Source organism: Mus caroli, chromosome 5 (assembly GCF_900094665.2).
Source record: "Mus caroli chromosome 5, CAROLI_EIJ_v1.1, whole genome shotgun sequence".
NCBI lineage: Eukaryota > Metazoa > Chordata > Mammalia > Rodentia > Muridae > Mus > Mus caroli.
In genome coordinates this window covers 33,076,694-33,094,865 of record NC_034574.1, presented here as the reverse complement: position 1 = coordinate 33,094,865, position 18,172 = coordinate 33,076,694, and the positions used below count along the sequence as shown (strand labels likewise).

General features: G+C 46.9%; 1 protein-coding gene across 2 annotated transcripts; it reads right to left on the bottom strand.

Annotated features, from left to right (window-relative positions):
* Window positions 1-4,277: 4,277 nt before the first annotated feature.
* Window positions 4,278-18,164, bottom strand: Lyar (Ly1 antibody reactive). Of its 2 annotated transcripts, none has more exons than XM_021162962.1 (9): window positions 18,010-18,164; window positions 13,888-14,058; window positions 12,630-12,744; window positions 10,672-10,779; window positions 10,502-10,585; window positions 7,594-8,017; window positions 7,221-7,307; window positions 5,252-5,337; window positions 4,278-4,593 (listed from the first exon to the last, which is right to left on the bottom strand). In XM_021162962.1, exons 2-9 carry the CDS (start codon window positions 14,007-14,009, stop codon window positions 4,459-4,461), a joined length of 1,161 nt encoding a protein of 386 aa, XP_021018621.1. In that variant the 5' UTR covers window positions 14,010-14,058; window positions 18,010-18,164; the 3' UTR covers window positions 4,278-4,458. The 2 variants fall into 2 exon arrangements, with proteins under 2 accessions (XP_021018621.1, XP_021018623.1); XM_021162964.2 differs by lacking the exon at window positions 18,010-18,164 and adding an exon at window positions 17,856-17,995 and having other exon boundaries at window positions 4,291-4,593.
* Between the last annotated feature and the right edge of the window lie 8 nt (window positions 18,165-18,172).

Sequence of the window (18,172 nt, the reverse complement as noted above, 5' to 3'; positions counted from 1 at the left end):
CCAAGATGACTACACACTACTCAAGAATGTAGTGGATGCGGAGGATGTGGCTCAGTGGAGGACACTTGTCTAGACTACAAAGGCCCTGAGTTTCATCCCTAGCATGTAAGAAAGAGGGTCTGGGGGAATCCCAGGAGCTCCACTAAACTAGCTCCATCCATCCACCCTGACCTGGCAGAACCGCATCATAACACACGTAACTTTCCCTGAGGTAGACTTGCCCTTTCCCTCCCCTTCCTAAAACCTCCATGCCCTGGTACCTTGCACACAGTTCTGCCCAGGGTAAACAATCTGGAATGCTGCCATTAGCCATGTGACTTAGGACATTTTCAATGGCAAGAGGCTTCCCCAAAGGGTACCCAAGGACTCAGCACTAACAAGCTCAGAGCACATGATAGCAGGGGCTGGATCATGGTCAGTAGCTCTAAAATGGGAGAAAGTGAGTATTCTCATACAGACGGAGTCTTTTGCCAAACTCCAAGGACTAACTGTACCACTAATCCCTTGACATATGTAATTCAGAAACCACTGCAAAATTAACACTTCCTACTCTTTCTAGTGTATGCAAGGTATAATATGCTCTTCTTGGTGCAGCAAGCACTTCAGTAGAAGGCTGACTCCAGGCACTTCTTAAAAGCAAATCAGAAGAAGGGTTAAAGGCTTAAGCTTCAGGTCTGGTCATCACAAAGCGATGGAGATGCCCAGAACAAGCCTTTCCTCTTTCCTTGCAGAAGGTAGTAATTCCTTTCCAGTTTCCTTCTGCAAGGGAAGGAGCCACAGTGGGTTCTGCCATTGTCATGGCTGCACCCAGGTATAAGTCAGCAACATGTAATTATCTATGCTGGAGTCCATATTCATCATGGACACAAAAGAGTATAAAGCCAGTAAGGAGGGTGGGCTTTAACCAAGGCACACTGTCCACCGCCATCTCTATGGAAGTGAATCAAATACAACACTGGTCTTTTACAACTCTCTTTATTAGGCTGTCCAAGTGTTTGTTTTAACATATAGAAAGAATACTTGTTTGTGAGCAGGAAGGGTGGCTCAGTGCCTAAGAGTGCCTGCTGCCCTTGCAGGGGACCGAAATTCGGTTCCCAGCTCCCATGTTCTGTGCCTCACAACTGCCCATAACTCGGCTGCAGGAGCTGATGCTTTCTTCTGGGCTCCGCAGGCACATGTATTCCCTGTGCAACACCCACACACATACACAAAATTAAAATAAATAAATAAATAAATAAATAAATAAATAAATAAATAAAAGCTTTAAAGAGATGGGGCTAGAGAGATTGCTCGCTCAGTGGTTAGTAATACTGGCTGCTCTTCCAGAGGACCAAGGGTTCAATTCCCAGCACCCACTTGGCAGTTCACAACAATCTAGCTGTTAACTCCAGTTCCAGGGGATCTGTTGCCCTCTTCTGGTCTCTGTGGGCATTGCATGCAGGTGGTGCACAGACACACAGGTAGGAAAAGCACCCATACACATAAAATAATAAAATACATTTTAAAAAGAAGATATATAGTTGCTGAAGAGATGGCTCTGTGGTTAAGATCACTGGCTGCTGCTTCAGAGGACCTAAGTTCGATTCCCAGTACCCACATTGGGCAGCTCACAGGCAGATCTAATACTTTTTCTGTCCTCCATGAGTACTGCACTCACTGCACATACCCAAACATATTCACACTTACAAATAAAATCTTTAAGAAAGTGTGTGTGTGTGGACAGTTAGGAGCTTGTTCTAGTCACTTCCTGGAGGGTGAATTTAAATGGAGTGAGGGGCAGGGTTCTGGGAAAGCTGTCTCCTCTTAAGTTTCCACCAAGCCTGTTAAGTAATTTTGTGTAATTCTCAGCTTCCCCCATACACATGGCTGTCGACTGCTCATGTTCAGCCTGAGCCTGAATATTGTAGTCTGGCTGGAGAGGTGAAGGCAGCTTGACCCTCAGCTGTCTCCACTCATTTTTGAGCCTGTTTGTCCCTAGAGTTCACAATGTGCTCAGTCCTGAAGAAGGCCCAGCATGGAATAGCCACACATCTTTGTCTCCTGTGGGATGATGGAGCCCATCCCCAAACCCTCTTAGAAATTTAATTTCCATCATGGAAAATTCCAAGTATGCAGTTGACTGATTCCAGGAATATAAAAATCACCAGGCAGACTGGAGAAACAGCTCAGGCGTCACCAGCACTGGTTACTCCCACACTCGGGAGACAGAGGCAGGTGTATCTTTGAGTTTGAAGCCAGCCTGGTCTACACAGTGAGTTCTAAGAAAGCCAGGGATATAGAGAAACCCTGTCTTAAAAACTAAACCAAACAAACAAAAAGAAAAATTCACTGGCTGTTCCTCCAGTTTTAAGTTCCATACATTTTGGCAATTTATAACCATCTCTGATTCTAGTTCTGGAAGATCCAAAACCCTCTAACCTTTCCAGGAACCAGACATACATGTGGGATACAGACTTAATGCAAGCGAAACACCCATACACATAAAATAAACATAAGCAACAAATCATAAAGCATCAAGCTAATACATTGTTTGTCAAAATAGGTCTTGGTCAGGTTAGGGGAGACCTGGTTGCCAGACCCTGCAGATGAGCCTGAGCATGGACAGCAGGGGGCAGCACTGAGTGTGACACTGAACACGAACAGGAGGCTGGAGCCCTTAGAGAAAGAGGGCTCCAGCTTCTAAAGCCCCTGCAAAATCAGGCAGGCAACTGCCAAGCTGGGGAAAGCTTCTGTGCACAGACCAGGGGAGGATGTGTGGTAATGCCAGACCCCAGAGGTACCTGCATGGCCAGCCCTTCTCCACCAGCTGCAGTGACCAGCAGATACCCACCATGATGTCAACTGTCGGGATGACAGCAGCAGCCTTGTGGAGTTCCACACCCTCTGGGCCCTGGGATAGCTGTTCCACCTGTAAGTCCGCTGGAGCTTAGTTTAATTTTGTCATATTCGCCAACTATCTTAAGGCATCAGAGTGAAATGGAACAGTTCATGAGATTGCACGTTGTCAAACACCGTAGTATCTGGGCATTTTTTGAAACTCCCCTAGGGTTGCACGATGGGGTCCACTTCTCCCTGGGCACTTGAAGAGAGCTGTCTCAGGATGACCTTAGCAGGCATAAGGCTTTTTGTCCCTCATTAGGTATAGTCTGGGGCAGTCTCCACTTTACTCTTTGTTTGCAGAATGTCCAAGGATTGATTCCCCCAGCTCAATAGCTGCCTCCAAAGACAACGAAAGCAGCCACCAAATGGGCTGTATGCCTAGCATGAGGTAATGACAGTACATTCCTTCCAACCCTAAAGGGATCTTTACATCTCAACTGTCCAGATGAGGGAGGTGAGGTTCAGGAGTTATTGGTAAGGGACCAAGCCAGGACATAGAGCCACTCAACTCATCCCCACAAAGTAGCATGTCCCTAAGCACAAGCCCAGCAGCTAAGTGGAAGCCTACATAGTCACCCTATCTGCCTGGCCACAGGCTGTCCTTCCAACACTTGTTTTGGTTGCCATATTGCTTCTATCCTAGGGATGAGTGAATGACACTGGCCAAGGGATAATTCTTGCTGAAGGTAAGGGATTTGTGGGTAAAATGTCAACTGTCAGTACGAGGTGGCACAGGGTGTCGGTAGACACGCAGACCAGCTTTCTTGTCACCCTTCTCTATGTCGTCCTGACAACTTGGCTGCATCTGCATCCTGTCACAGTAAGGCCTCCTCTGCAGATTGTCACTGTAGCCTCCCCACCCCCAGCCTGGAACCTTCTGGCTCAAGGGTGGAGTTTCCTGCTCATTCATTCTGCCACGCCCACTGCTGGACCGTGCCGCTTTGCTGCTTGGAGCCACACGTGTTCACCCTGCTACTGGACCCTGAGACCATTCGGCGGGAATCGGGTTCCCTTCCCCTTCCTTTATAACTGAGTGTCTGAACAAGTAAAATTGGGCTTTGAACAGGATGAACTTGTCTTGGCCTCGTTTCTTTTTCCTCCCCGTCTAGTTTCCTCTCTTTTCAGCTCGGTGCTGCCATCTCAGTTGAACTGATCACGTTGCGGGCTGCTGGCCGGCCCCCAACAGTCACCCCTGCCTAAACAAGGATTACCACAGGTAAAATTCCAGTCACCACCATTCAGGGATCTGCACTGGATCTCCAGCAGGTAGCATCTGGTCAGAGGCCTAAACAACACCCCTACCTCATTAAATGGAAATCTATTTTCATTTATCATTACAATACTGTGTATAGTTTCCCTCAGTATTTTCTTAAAGTACAAGAATTTGTTATCATAGATACAGAATTCGACAAGGATATATTTTATTTTTTCATGAAAGTTTTAACAAAAATATACTTTTTCCCTTAACTTAAAAACAGTTTCAGAAAGCAATCTTCAGGTTGTTATAATTCATTACACATTTTACAAATAGTAGAGGGAAGCAGCCAATAGGATGACAGAGTGTGAAGCCACAGAGCCTCACTTCAGAAGCTTTACTCTGTCCTTCAGCACCTTAAAGGTGGGGTTCCTGCTGATCTTCCTGTTGAAGATGGCCAGGAGCTCCTCCTCCGATGTGTGATGGTCGTTCATCACCGCATGGTACTGAGCTATAACCTTGACAAAAAGAAACACACGTCAAGGGGATGAAGTACATGGGGAAAGGCCCAGATGTGGACCAACATTACAAAATAAAAGACATTCAGATGACAGTCATACAAGTGAGCTCTGCTAATGCTCATGAAGATAAGCAGCTGCCTCAGTGTGCACACAACTGCATGCCACACAGAGCTACAGCCTCAAAGAGAAAAGGGCTGGCAAGATGGCTCAGTTGTGAAGGGACTTGCCTTGCAAGGCTGAAGACTCAAGTTCATTCCCTAGGGCTACATAGAAGAAAGAACAGACTCATACAAGCTGTTCTCTGACCTTCATGTGTCCACGTGTGTGTACAGAACACACACACACACACACGTAAATAAATGCAATAAAACTTTTCTGGAAAAAGCATCAGCAGTCATTGACATCAGCAGGAGAGCAAGGTGCATGGAAAGATCACGTCTGATCATTTCCAGTACAGCCAGTTGTAGGCAATGCAGTCTTCACTCAGGTCCAAAGTTGGAAAGCCACCCGGCTTGCTAACAGGATGGGCCTGTTCGAGTTGTACGTCCAAGGGGCCATGTGAGCAGCTCTGGAAATCTCTCTCTCTCTCTCATACATACATAAAAACCACCCCCCTCCCCAGCTGTCCCATGCCTGCTTCTGTTATGGGATGTACCTTTTTCTTTAACTTCTTGACTGATATCTCGTTGTCTGGAGCCTGTTTCAAAACAGCCTTAATGGTCCCCTTCCAGTTGAATTTACCTACAATACAAAGAATGATGCACAAGGCTGTGTGACTTGTCTTGTCTTCCAAAGGCAAAGAAAAAGTGTCTGCATAGTTTTTTGCTTCCTAGGAAATGACATGACTTTCCCATGAACAAGATCCCAAGTCCTTCCCTAGCCCGGCACCAAGGTCCTCCACAGTGATTGATTAGAGGACAGAGGGGCCTCAGATTAAGCCTCACAGTTAGGACAGTCTCCTCGGACCTCCTTCACAACTACCCGGCAACAGGAACCCCCACTACCTTAGGTCTGGGGAGAAAGCCAGGTAAGCAGAAGTAGGCTGTGAGGCAAAGGCCTGTAATCCCAACTACTTGGAGGCTACTTGTGGATTCTTGTATAAAATAGGGTCAAGGCCAGCCCAGACAACCTTAGTGATGTTTCTGTCCCAAAATAATAAAAAAGGCTATGGATGAAGCTTAGTAATAAGACTGTTTAGGGTAGGCAAGGCCCAGTTCAAGCTTTACAGGGGGAGAAAGGGTGGGGGTGGGGAGAGAAGTGGCTGGATGTAGTGGTGCACATCTTTAATCCCAGTGCTTGAGAGGCAGAGGTAGGCAGATGGCAGAGTGCAAAGTCAGCCTGGTCTACAGAGCCCAGGACAGCCAGGGATACAGAGAAACCATGTCTTGAAAACAAAAAAAAGTAAATAGGTATGTATAACTCACAAATATGATACATAAACAAGCCTCAAATCACACCAGTGAGAAAACAAGAACCTCAAATCCAACCAGAAAATGGACAAAAGGCCAAGAAAAGCAACAATTTAATCTTTGTTTTTTTTTTTTTTTTTTTTTGAGACAGGGTTTCTCTGTGTAGCTCTGGCTATCCTGGAACTCACTCTGTAGACCAGGCTCGCCTCGAACTCAGAAATCCACCTGCCTCTGCCTCCCAAGTGCTGGGATTAAAGGCGTGTGCCACCACCACCTGGCACAATTTAATCTTTAAATGCCTTTGGTCTACAAAGTTGGAGAGAGGCTTCAAGAGATCTGACTGGGCTTGGGCAGTCACTGAGCCTTCACCCACGGCTATAACTCCCATCTTGGCTTATTCCCACTGGCAGGATGAGAGGGTGGGGGTCCACAGAGTGTGAACTGTCACTTTACAAAAGACCTTCCAGCTTCACGACACAGGAGCTCTGTGTGAGAGGTGGTATTTAGAGAAGTCAAGGCCTTGGAGTCTGATGGCATATATATGGAAGGCTTAAGGGATGGGGAGGTGTCTATGGAGCTGCATGTACAGAGATACTAGAAGAGACTGACAGAGAGGGAACATCTCTACAGGACGAGGATCAGACAAGACAGATGGGGAAGGTAAGAAGGGAAGAACCTTGGAAAACCTCACTGAATTCACTGCCAATTCCAAGGGCAATAAATACATTGCTACGGTCTGGATCTGAAGTTCCCTAGAGGCTGAGACCCAGCTCAGTGACACTGACAAGTATAGAAACCTTGTCAAGGTCGGACACTAGTAGATGTGACCTTTAAGAGGCTGTGGGACCTGAGCCTCTTCTTTTCTTTCCTGGCCTTTTGAATAGCAGAGCCCTACCACAGACCCCAAATCAACAGGGCTTAGTGACCATGAGCCAAAACTAATTGATTTTATAGTTTGATCATCTCAGATATTTGTCACAGTAGTGAAACGCTAGCCAACATCTCTATGTATTTTCAATCAAGGACCTCCCCCCCACCCCCTCCTTAAGAGAGACTTGAGACTGTGGCACCAACATAAAGGCCTGGAACACTGGATTAACTTCAAAAGTCTTCGCTGGGCCTCTGATGGGTGTGACCCTGCAAGGAAGTGCCTGGCCTACCTCTGGCAAGGAGCACCCCTCCCTCCCCACTTGGAGTCAACATAGGCAGTGGTACCTTTCGATGGAGCCTCGTGGTCCTTAGCCTCTCCCTCTTCAGGCTGCCCTGGTAACTTCATCTTTTTTTTCTTGTAACCAGACTCAGCTGTTACAGAAGCAAAAGTGAGGTTAGTGGCTAGCACTCCCAAAAGCCCAGCTCAGCATCAGCACCAGTTGTCTATTCCCACCCCCCACCCCCCAGCACCTCACTCTGCAGGTTCTGATATCATGCTTGCTAATGAAGAACAAAAAAAGGCTGAGAAGTGAGGTCAGCTGAACCCCCTAGGGCTTCTGCTCTTCTTACTTGGCCCACAATGCGAGGCCTAACACATTTTCCTGTACCTGGGCTCAGTCCCACTGAGAACCCAATGCGCACACAGGCTGGCACACACCTCCTGAGTGCTTTTGCCGCTTCCGTTTTCCTGCTGCTGTCTTGGTCTGCCCCTCGGCAGCATCCTCCCCAGGGCCCCCATTTCTGTCTGCTCCCTCTTCAGAAGCCTCATGGGCTTTCTTCTTCTCCGGTGGGCCGCTGGCCTCGGCGGCCTCCTCCCCAGCAGCCTCATGTCCGGCCTCCTGGTTCTTCTTGCGCTTCTTTGGCTTCTGGCCCCTCAGGCTTTCCTGGTGGTTTTCTAGCTTCAGCTCTTTCTTCTCTTTCTTCCTGTTTTTTTGCCGTTCCTCCTTCCTTTCTCTTTTATTCTTCTTCGCCTCGGTTTGCTCTTCTGTGGTGCCATTTGTTTTTGCAGATGGAACTTTAGTGATCGGCATCTCTGCATGTGGCTTGGCCGTATGGCTGGGTGGCTGCTGCTGCTCTTGCTCCTTATGAAATAAAAACAGGAATCATCTAAGTACCTAGTCTGGCCAGGCCTACTGTCCACACTACACTGTTTATAACTCTAATATCCAACAGCTAAAACTTAGCAATACAAACACAAAATGAACACCACACACCCCTCGCCCAAGTTCATGCCCCCTTCTGGAACCTGTATTTATGGTATAAAAGGGTGGAATGAAGCCAGCCTGTGATGTGGCTCACTGTCAGCCTTTATCTGAATGAGGGGAGAGCAGTCAGGTATGGGCTAAGTCAGGGAGCTATGTGTCTGCAGTGCTGGGCTCAGGTCCAGGTCCAGGGCTAGAAGGAACTGCTTCAGCTGGAGAACAACATGTGTGACTACTGTGTGTGGCTGAGTCACTTGCCAAGACAGAGCATGTGCAACCTCCATGCACAGCTAAGGAATCAGACACAAAGAGAACAAGGCAGGGACTGAGGTCTCCCCCTAACTTAAAGGCATGTCCTCAATGTTCTCACTTCATCTGATCGGGACCCACTGGTTAAAAGCTCCACACCTCCCAATAGTGCCAAAGGCTAATGATCAGCCTTCAGCACATGGGCCTTTGGAGGCGTTCAGTGCCCCAGTAGTAGGACATGAGCACTGAGTGCCAGAGCCTTCAACTTCCCTTCTACTAAGCTTAGACCCGGTCTCCGACTGGTGTCCATGTAGCTCATGGCTGCAGGAGGAAGGCACCCAGCAGCTCCTAGAGACTTAGTTCTTTCCCTCCTCCTCCGCTCTCTGCTCCTCAACAGTACCTCACCCGACCACTCCCCAGAGAATACCCCATGCCTATCTTCTTTGCCTTCTGCCTTCTGCTCCTCTCAGACCTGGCCTTATGTAACCCCTCATCCGCTCTTGTCTGTTTCCACCACTCAGCTGCACTAGGGCAGGCACATCACCTAATGATGACTGCACCCATGGCCCCTGTTAACTCTGACATGAGGAGAAGTTGGACATCAGAAATAAAAAAACTGCACCCCTGCCACATCTGCAGTTACATCCCAAGCCAAGGCTTAACGGAGCCTGAGACCTTTTGTTCTGTAGATGGTCCCTGGGCAGAGGTACAGGGTCTGCTACTATCCACTTTTTATTTACGTCTTACTCACTGCAGCTATGTTCTGTCAGAGCACAGCAGAAGCTGACTGCTCGTTGTCCTCTGTTTTTTTAATGAGTTCATAAATTCAAAAGAACTAGAAAAAAAACCAAAACCCTGCAAGTGAACTAAGCAATTTAAAAATCTTTGAATTTTTTGTGAAAATAGAAATAACCTTTAAATTATGTAATTATATATATGTAAATTATATATAAATACATAAAATACGCATGTCAATTAAATGATACATTATTTTAAGATGTCAATGGTCCAATCTGTGTATTGTGGAGAGACAAATACAAGATATACCACAAAGGTAAGTTCCCTTCTGATTTCACTTTGCTGCTCAGACTAATTTTCCTGTTGTGTGTGTGCATGGCTACAGGTGCACTCACTCTGTGTACAGACGTGGGAGCCAAAGGCCAACATCGGGTGTCTTCTTAGTCCCTTTCCACCTTATATTTTGAGACACAGAACCCAGAGCTTTTTATTCAGGCTAACAAGTCCTTGGGATCCACCTGCCTCTGCTCCTCATTGCTGGGGCTACAGACAAGCACCGCCATGCCAAGCTTGTATGAGAACCCAAACTCAGGTTCCTCATGCTGGTATGACAAGTTCTAAAATCCTGACGACTGCAAGACTACTCAGGGCATCCCCCTCTCAAACAGCTGAACCAAGTTCCCAAACAGCATGTCAGTGGATAGCTGTAAACTAACAATGGAACCAACAAATTGGGTAAAGAAGGGAAAGTCAAGTCCTGTTCCTGTAGTCTACACCGGATCTCTAATTGCTTTTCTCAACAGAAGGTTAACGGTTCAAGTGTTCTTCCAGTAACAGAAGCAGACTCAAGACTGACCAACCACAACGCTACAACATGCAGGGAGTCTGGGGCCCCCACTCTAGGCTGAAAGACCACTCAGGTATGATGTCCTCAGCCTGTTTAAATTTCTTTCATAGCACCACCAAGCCACTCCTAAGATACTTAAGGTCTGCAATAAGTGAGGAATAAATAAAAAGTATAATGTACCCTTCATGTTTTAGATCGGGAAGCTGAGGTTCAGAGGCTAAATGATGTGACCATGACCCAACACACACAAAACACACAGGGGCCAGAAACAGGTCAGCCAGTCATGGAATCCTGGACCACGCCCCTGCACTCAGCCTGACTGCTGTGCCAATCATTTCACAAACACAGGCCCCATTGCCAAACATGTAGGGTGAATGGCTGTCTCTGCACCGCAGGTGCTCCCAGATCATCCCTGCCCATCAAGGAGAGAGCACAGAGATTCCCTAGAAATGCCATCCCCACACATGGCACCCCATTTCCTTATTCCCAGTTCTCTACCATATTGCAGTGGCAAAGTGGAGTTGACTCACACTGCTGGACGCTTCGGAGAAAATATCCCACACCTGCTCTAGAACGGAGTCGCTGTGCACTTTCAGGCTGTTTTTCATCCAGTTCTGTGGACACAAGACAAAGAGCCACTGTTCCTCTGCAGGCCACAGATGGGTCACACCATGGTTTAGGAAGTCATTTAAATCCATACCTGAAACTTCGCCTTTTTTCTGGGAACATTATCAAAAGCACTGATTTGCTGCAAAAGTTCTCGCACCTTGGGGCTGACGTTGGGTTTCTTTATTAACTCATTAATTTTCTATTTAAGATAGAAGAAAATAAACACATGACATAATTACATGAAGCCAAACTCAAGTCCTTGGCATGGCCAAAGGGCTCTCACATTTTAAACCAAGACTCTATATTTACATCTATGCATAATGGCAAACATTCTCCTATTCAGCACAGCACTGGAGTCCTGGCCAAAGTGGTTAAGCAAGAAAAAGAAGCCAAAGCCCCCCCCTAACAGAAAGAACAAAATCAGGTCACACGTGTACAGGCAGTGTTTGAGGGAATGTGGTCTTGCATGTAGAAAGTGCTACAGGACACAGCCAGTTAGAATTAACAACGCATTCAGCAGAGCTGCAGGACACACACTCACCTCTTAAAGAACAAGCTGCTTTTTTATACACCAAAAAACAAAAACAAAAACCAAACAAACAAACAACCAATTCAGACGTGAACATTAGGAGAATTCCATCTGCAGCACAACATCAAGAGCCATAGCCAAAGCGGTGAAGGAACTGGGCACCGGACAGTCAGTTACAAGAATAAAGACGGCATTCATGGACTGACAACATTTAGATGTCAACCTGAAAGCCCTGGTAAAGTCCAGCATAAGTGTGCTCTAATTCATGGAACCCTGACGGACTCCAAACAACAAAACAATTTTGAAAAATGATAGGTTTTTGTTTTGTTTTTTTTTTTTTAATTTCAAAACTTACTACAAAGCTACAATAATCTAAAGAGTGTGGTACTGCCACAAAGACCACTGGAAAAGAACAGAAAATGCAGGAATAAACCCCTGAGGATATGGTCAAGGGGTTTTTCAAAAGGATGTCAAGAAGAGTCTATGGGAGAACAGATCCCCTTTCCAACAAATGATGCCAGAAATAGTGGATTCCCCACAGGGAAATTAGATGCTTACCTTATGTTATACAAAAACCACCTTAAAATGAATCAAGGACCTACATTCTAAAATGTGAAACTATACAAACCTTTGCAAGCTGGGCATGGTGGCGCACACCTTTAATCCCAGCACTCAGGAGGCAGAGGCAGAGGCAGGTGGCTTTCTGAGTTCAAGGCCAGCCTGGTCTACAAAGTGAGCTCCAGGACAGCCAGGGCTACAGAGAAACCCTGTCTCGAAAAACAAACAAACAAACAAACAAACAAACAAACAAACAAACACCCTTGGCCCAGGAGGAGCCCTCTGACCTGGTAATGGGTTCTTGCACATGGCAGACAGTAGTAAGTAAAGGTGAGCAGGACAGCTCAGTGGGGAAGGGTCCAAGCTCAGCCATCTTGCCAGCACTACACACATCCTAAACCTTTCAGCAGCTTCCCAGGGGTACTCAGCCAGGCAGCTCCTCCCAGTCCCCCATGAGGGTCAGGACAGCAGCATGCACCTTCAGAGAGAGCCACCACCCCAAGTCCACACTCCCTCTGAGCCGTTCAGTGGGGACACTAATCTGATTCCCAGGAGAATGCAGTCTGCACAAAGGTCACACCTGCCCACCCATCTTCTCTTGCTGCAAACCAGGGCTTGCTGCTTCTGTACATATTTTCACTGGGAAATTCCTTAAATTTGTAAAAATGTTTACTTTGTTCAGCTGTGACAGGCTGACATGGCTAAGCTATAGGACCTCTACCACTGCAAGTGTTCCTGTACACACTTTGATTTTGTTTTACAGCCAAAAGGAAGTTAGCAGGAACCCTCAGATATCTTGAGAGCAAACATGAACCAGATATAAATGCAGCACAATTTTATCTTTCCTGATGTTCTGACACTTCTGCTGCACCCTAAGACGTGCTGTCTCAGGGACTCACATCTGCTGAGCCCCCAGGAGGAAGCAGGCGGGGGATGAGCAGTAGGATGGGAGAGACCCTTACCTGAATCCATGCCTGCTGTTTTGCATCACCTTTGTGTGTCTTGGCTTCATAGCCTTTGCCTCCGTACTTCTGACCTTCACTGATGCACTTCACATGGCTTTTGTAGTCATCACCCCTGCAGAGGGACCCAAGTCTGGTCACTAGGCTGACAGCATGCTAGTGGCTCTCAAAGACTTTCCACACCTGGCCAACTGCACAGACAGCCTAACTCTTAGCCTATTTGTTTTCCAGCTTATTTGCTTCTTTTTTCAGAGCAACGCACTGACAAAACATCAAAGCTCCACCCTCCCTTCTCCTGAGTGCTCACTGCCCCACACTGGGTAACAGTGGACGTATACACCAGCTAGGAAGCACAATGGCCACATTAGCTCTAAAAACATGGGTTGTTTTTAATGGTGCTGGGAATGAATCTAGGGCCTCATGCTCACCAGGCAAGAGCTCTGCCACCGAACCTTATTCCCTTCTGCTACAGGCCCCTCAAAAGCGTGTGTGTTCTAAGTGCCACAGAGTACACACAGAAGTGAGAGAACAATTTGGGGAGTCAGCTCTCTTCCACCTTGGGTCCTGGGGATGGAACTTAGGTGGTCAAGTTAGTAGGGCACGGGCTTTAAAACCCACTGTGCCACCTTGCTAGCCCCAAATTCTCTGTCCCTTTAGTCTTCTCTTTAACAAGTCCTTAAAACTAAAGGGCACTCCGAGAAGAATCACACCAAGTTTTGTCAACAAACCATAAGGTTTCCTGAAGGAGAGGTAACTAACCAAGTGATAGACATGGAATCGTTTGAATGGGTTAAATAAGTTATCAGCTAGTCTGGGAGTGAGCCAAAGCTTATGGCCTAGGCATTTAATAACAAATAACTAGTCTCTGAGTCACAAATCTGGGAGCCAGAGCTGGGAAAAGAAAGCGGATTTAATTTTTTTTTTTTTTTTTTTTTTTTTTTTTTTTTTTTTTTTTTTTTTTTTTTTTTTTTTTTTTTTTTTTTTTTTTTTTTTTTTTTTTTTTTTTGGTTTTTCGAGACAGGGTTTCTCTGTATAGCCTGGAACTCACTTTGTAGACCAGGCTGGCCTCGAACTCAGAAATCCGCCTGCCTCTGCCTTCCAAGTGCTGGGATTAAAGGCGTGCACCACCATCGACTGGGTGGATTTAAATTATTTTAAACCTACTCAGTGTCTGCCTTCATTTTGCTCCAGTATTTCCCCCAAGCTTTGTGGGGTCTGGATTTCTATACCCGGACCTTCAGGAATTATCAGAACTTACCAGAAATCTTTCCCACAGTCAATGCAGGAAAGACATTCACAGTTTCTGCAGTTAGACACGTGCTTTTCCACTTGTATTTTCTTCACGGATTCACCACATGCATTGCATGTAAAAAATACCATTTTTGGTTAAATGATTAGATATTTTCTGATATAGGTTTGAACTCTTGCCCTAAAAAAGAAGATAAAGATGATTATAATAAGCCTAAACTCCTCCCGATAAGTGAATTTCACAACAAAAGGGCAAGCTCAAAGTTTACCAGTGATCTCCAAGAAGTAACATACTTCTATCAATGGCAGAAAAACCAGCCAAGTTCTCAGCGTGAAATAGGAATATGCACTGGTGCTAACCAACTAAGCCCTCACAACAAGCTTACTTGGGAATGATGTCATGGCCTTATAGAAACGATTCCTACATGCACAATGGGTCACAGGTGTTAAAAGGAAGAAAGACAGCTTGGTCTCAGTGGACAAGGTCCAACAAACATGTTTCATTAGGGCTTATGCATGTCAGGGAGGAAGAAAAGGAACCCATCACAGGAGCTCTCATACCCAGGTGTGCCAGCCTCACCAAGTGCACCCAGCATGGAGGGCATCTGCACAGGCACTCACCCCCCCCCCCCGCCCCCTGCATGCATGCTACTACACTCTAACAGATTCCTAAAGTGTTATGAATATCATGGTAACTTTCCATGCTTACATAGCCTTTTAGTCACCAGACTCTAATAAGAGAGCAGTCCTGTTATGGGCTTCATTCAGCCCAAATGCTCAGAGCCACTTAGCCCAGAACTCTTTTCCTCAGTATGAAATGAAGGTTGAGGATTAAGAAACACATAGGACTTGCTTCTCTACTTCATGTAAGAACTCAGCACCATTTACAGTGATTTCAAGCATAAATCATCGTCGCCCCTCTGACACATGCCAGTGAGGTCACGACAAACCAAAGCAAGAGCAGGATGGTTTTCTTCCATTGAGTCCTGAATGGAAATGTCCATCCTTGTGTACAAAGGCCTCCTGACCTTTAGGGCACAACTACTTCACCTTAGATACAAACCACAGGTCCTTGACACCAATGTCCTGTGCCCTCCTCCTCAGCTTGTGAACAGAGCTGATTAGCAAGGGCAGGCATGTGGGCAGCTACAGCCTGGCACCAAAGGCAGACTGGGGTTGATAGGACCACTCTAGGCTATCCAAGTACTGTTGTCTAGCCTGTTTTTTAAAGACACGTGTCACACTTCTGGATCTGGAACCATGCTTAATGTTTACCACAGCCTGGCTTCTAAAACACTTACTATCATTTTGCACAAGGTGGATGGAGGTAAATAAATGCCAGGCAGCAAGGGCAGCAGTTCCACCGCACAAGCAAGAACAAGAGCCTATTGCCACTTAGTCTGGACATCCTTATACATTTATGTAAGAACAAGAAAAAAGTCAGCTAATTGGATATCAAGAAACGGACTGCCATCATAGCACAGGGAACAGTTGCTGTGATTAGCTAAAGGATCCACTGAAAAATCAGGAAATCGCTTCTGCAAGGAGGACCTGCTGACTTAAGAGATAGCGTAGAGCTTTCAACCTTTGCAGCTGAGGACTGCTGTTTCTGGTCAAGCTTGAGAGGAGAGGGAAGGCTTGAGTAAACCTTGGGAATCCACAGGTCTGTCGTTGGGAAAGACCAGAATTAAAGCCCAAGAAACAAGATACAGCAATCGACAAAGCGATACAGCAAAAGACATGCACGCAGCATCTATGAAAAACAGGTCCCCATGGCACAGTGTGAACACCAACTAAGGAGAAGGCTGGAATCAGGTCATATGTTCACCACTCTGGAGTCATGCTCAACTGGTTTTCTACCTATTTATTGGACATGAAATGGGAATCAGTGTGTCCGCCTGCAGGGCTAATGAGATAAGATTTGTAAGGAGATTATTCAGATGGGGGAGGGAGGGAGGGAGCCCAGGGTTACCTTGGCTGTACAGCATCTCCAGCTGTACAACACCGTTCATTTATGAGAAGTATGCAATACATACTACAAAGGACAGCAAGGCTCAGAACCAGAAAGCCAGCACAACTGGCCATGCAGTGAGGTCCAAGTCTCAGTCCAGGCTAACGAGCATCAGAAGTGTAAAGGCCACAGACTATGAAACAGAATCCTGTGCTAAGCGAAGACAGCAATGCCCTGTTAGGTTCCCATTGCTGCGAGAAACACTAAAACCAAGAGCAACTTGGGGAGGCCAGAGGTCAAATTCAGGAGTTGCCCACCTTCCCTTTTCTAAAGACTTATTTTATTACGTTTATAAGTGTTGAGCCTCTAAGTATGTGCCCAGTACTCCTAGAGGTCCGAAGGCAGCGTCGGATCTCGTGATGACTATTCCTGGTTGTCAACTTGACTACATCTGGAATGAACTACAATATAGAAATGGAGGGCACACCTATGATCCAGAAGAAACAGGCTTCTGACCTGGATTTTGACATGGACATCTAGAGGCACAGTGGCCCAGGCAAGGTAGCACACCTTTAAACCCAGGAAGACTGAGGCAAGCAGATCTCTGAGTTCAAGGCCAGTCTGGGACAGACAGAGCCAGTTCCAAATCCAGGCACGATGGTACACACCTTTAATCTGGGGCACAAGGTCTGCTGTAGGCCCACATAAGGACATTGGAAGAAGGGAGACTCACTCTTCTTCTGCTTGCACCTACTTGCCAGCACATCTCTTGAAACCTAATTCTTCAGAATTCCAGCTTATACAGAAGACCAGCTAAAACACCCAGCCTTGTGGGACGGAGAAACTTCTAGATTCTTGGGCTTCCCATTCATAGCTGCCATTGTTAGGTTAGTTGGATTATAGACTATAAAAGTCATTACATTGAATTCCCTTAATATATAAATATCCCATAAGTTCTGTGACTCTAGAGAACCCCGACTAATATAGATCTCTTAGATTTTGGGTGTTGAGAACTGAACTCAGGTCCCCCGGAAGAGCAGCAAATACTCTTAATCCCTGAGCCATACCTCCAGCCCCCTACCTTGTCTCTCTCTCACTGGGAGTTTACTAGGCGAGCTGGCTAGGGAGCCACAGGGTTCCGTCACCACACCTTGCTTTTTAACCTGGGTTCTGGGCATGGAAATTCAGGTCTTCATGCTTGTGTGTCAAGCACTTTACAGACTGGACTATCACTTGTTTAACTCATGCACACACAGAGACAACATCTGCCCTAAAACCAGGACATCTTAAAGGCCAGGCTGACAACTGCTCCCTTTAAACTTCAATTTCTCCCCATCTCTGAAATAGGGAGTTGGCCCACTATAACTAGGCACAAGCTCCTTCCAGAATTCCTAGAAATCACAGGTACACTGAAAGAGAAAAAAACAGCACATATCTCCACTTTGGGACCCCAGGGGTAAGACCATGAGTGGGCCACATGTTTCCACTGAAGCTCAAAGAATCCAAGCCATGGCCCTGCTTCGGTGGAGGCAGTTCAGGTCTCACCACAGCCTCATCTGAATAACGTGAAGGTGTTAGGCACTATGGTAGACAGTAGACTCTAGACACAATTTGAGCAGGCTCCATATCCCTAGGCTTCGATGGCCAGAAGCTAGGCTTGAGGGCACATAGACCCCTATCATCTCTCTTACCTCTATCTCCTAGGAGGTAGGTGCTGCAGGAAAAATCCTGACACATGCTGAGCAACCACTATACGCCAAGCCTTTTACCCCTGTAAACTTCACATACACCCTAAATTAGATTCTCTGGTATCCCTTTTGGACAGACGTGGAGCTGGGCACCTCTAGGTTAAGTAGCTTGTATCTAGATCGATATTTGGGGATTCGCGGACACTTAGGTCTTTGGTCCTCTGAGCTCCAGGAGCCATAAGGTCTTTCCTCCGGACCTAGTTCTCGAGCCTCAGAGAAAAGCCCTCTCCCCATCAGCCAGCAGGTCTAAAAGCCCTGTGCGCTGAGGACTAACCGTACCATCTGGCCGGCCCCGAGTGCCGGACTAAAAACCGGGAAGCAATGTCTCCAGGAGCTCAAAACTCTTGGTTTTGCCCGCGAGCGAGTCCTCAAGGCAGGCAGCCATGCCACCATCGCCCTTCCTCCAGGTCCCGGGGCTCCAAGCAGTTCTCACCTGTCAGCCGACCCCGCCAACGGTCTCAACCGGCCGCCGGGAGCACGTGGAGCGGCAGCCACCCAGCGCAGCACCGCCACCGGCTCGCCCAGCCACCCCGCGCAGAACTCAATCCGGGCCGGCGCGCGCCAACGCGCGTGCGCGCAGAGGCCACGCCCCTCCC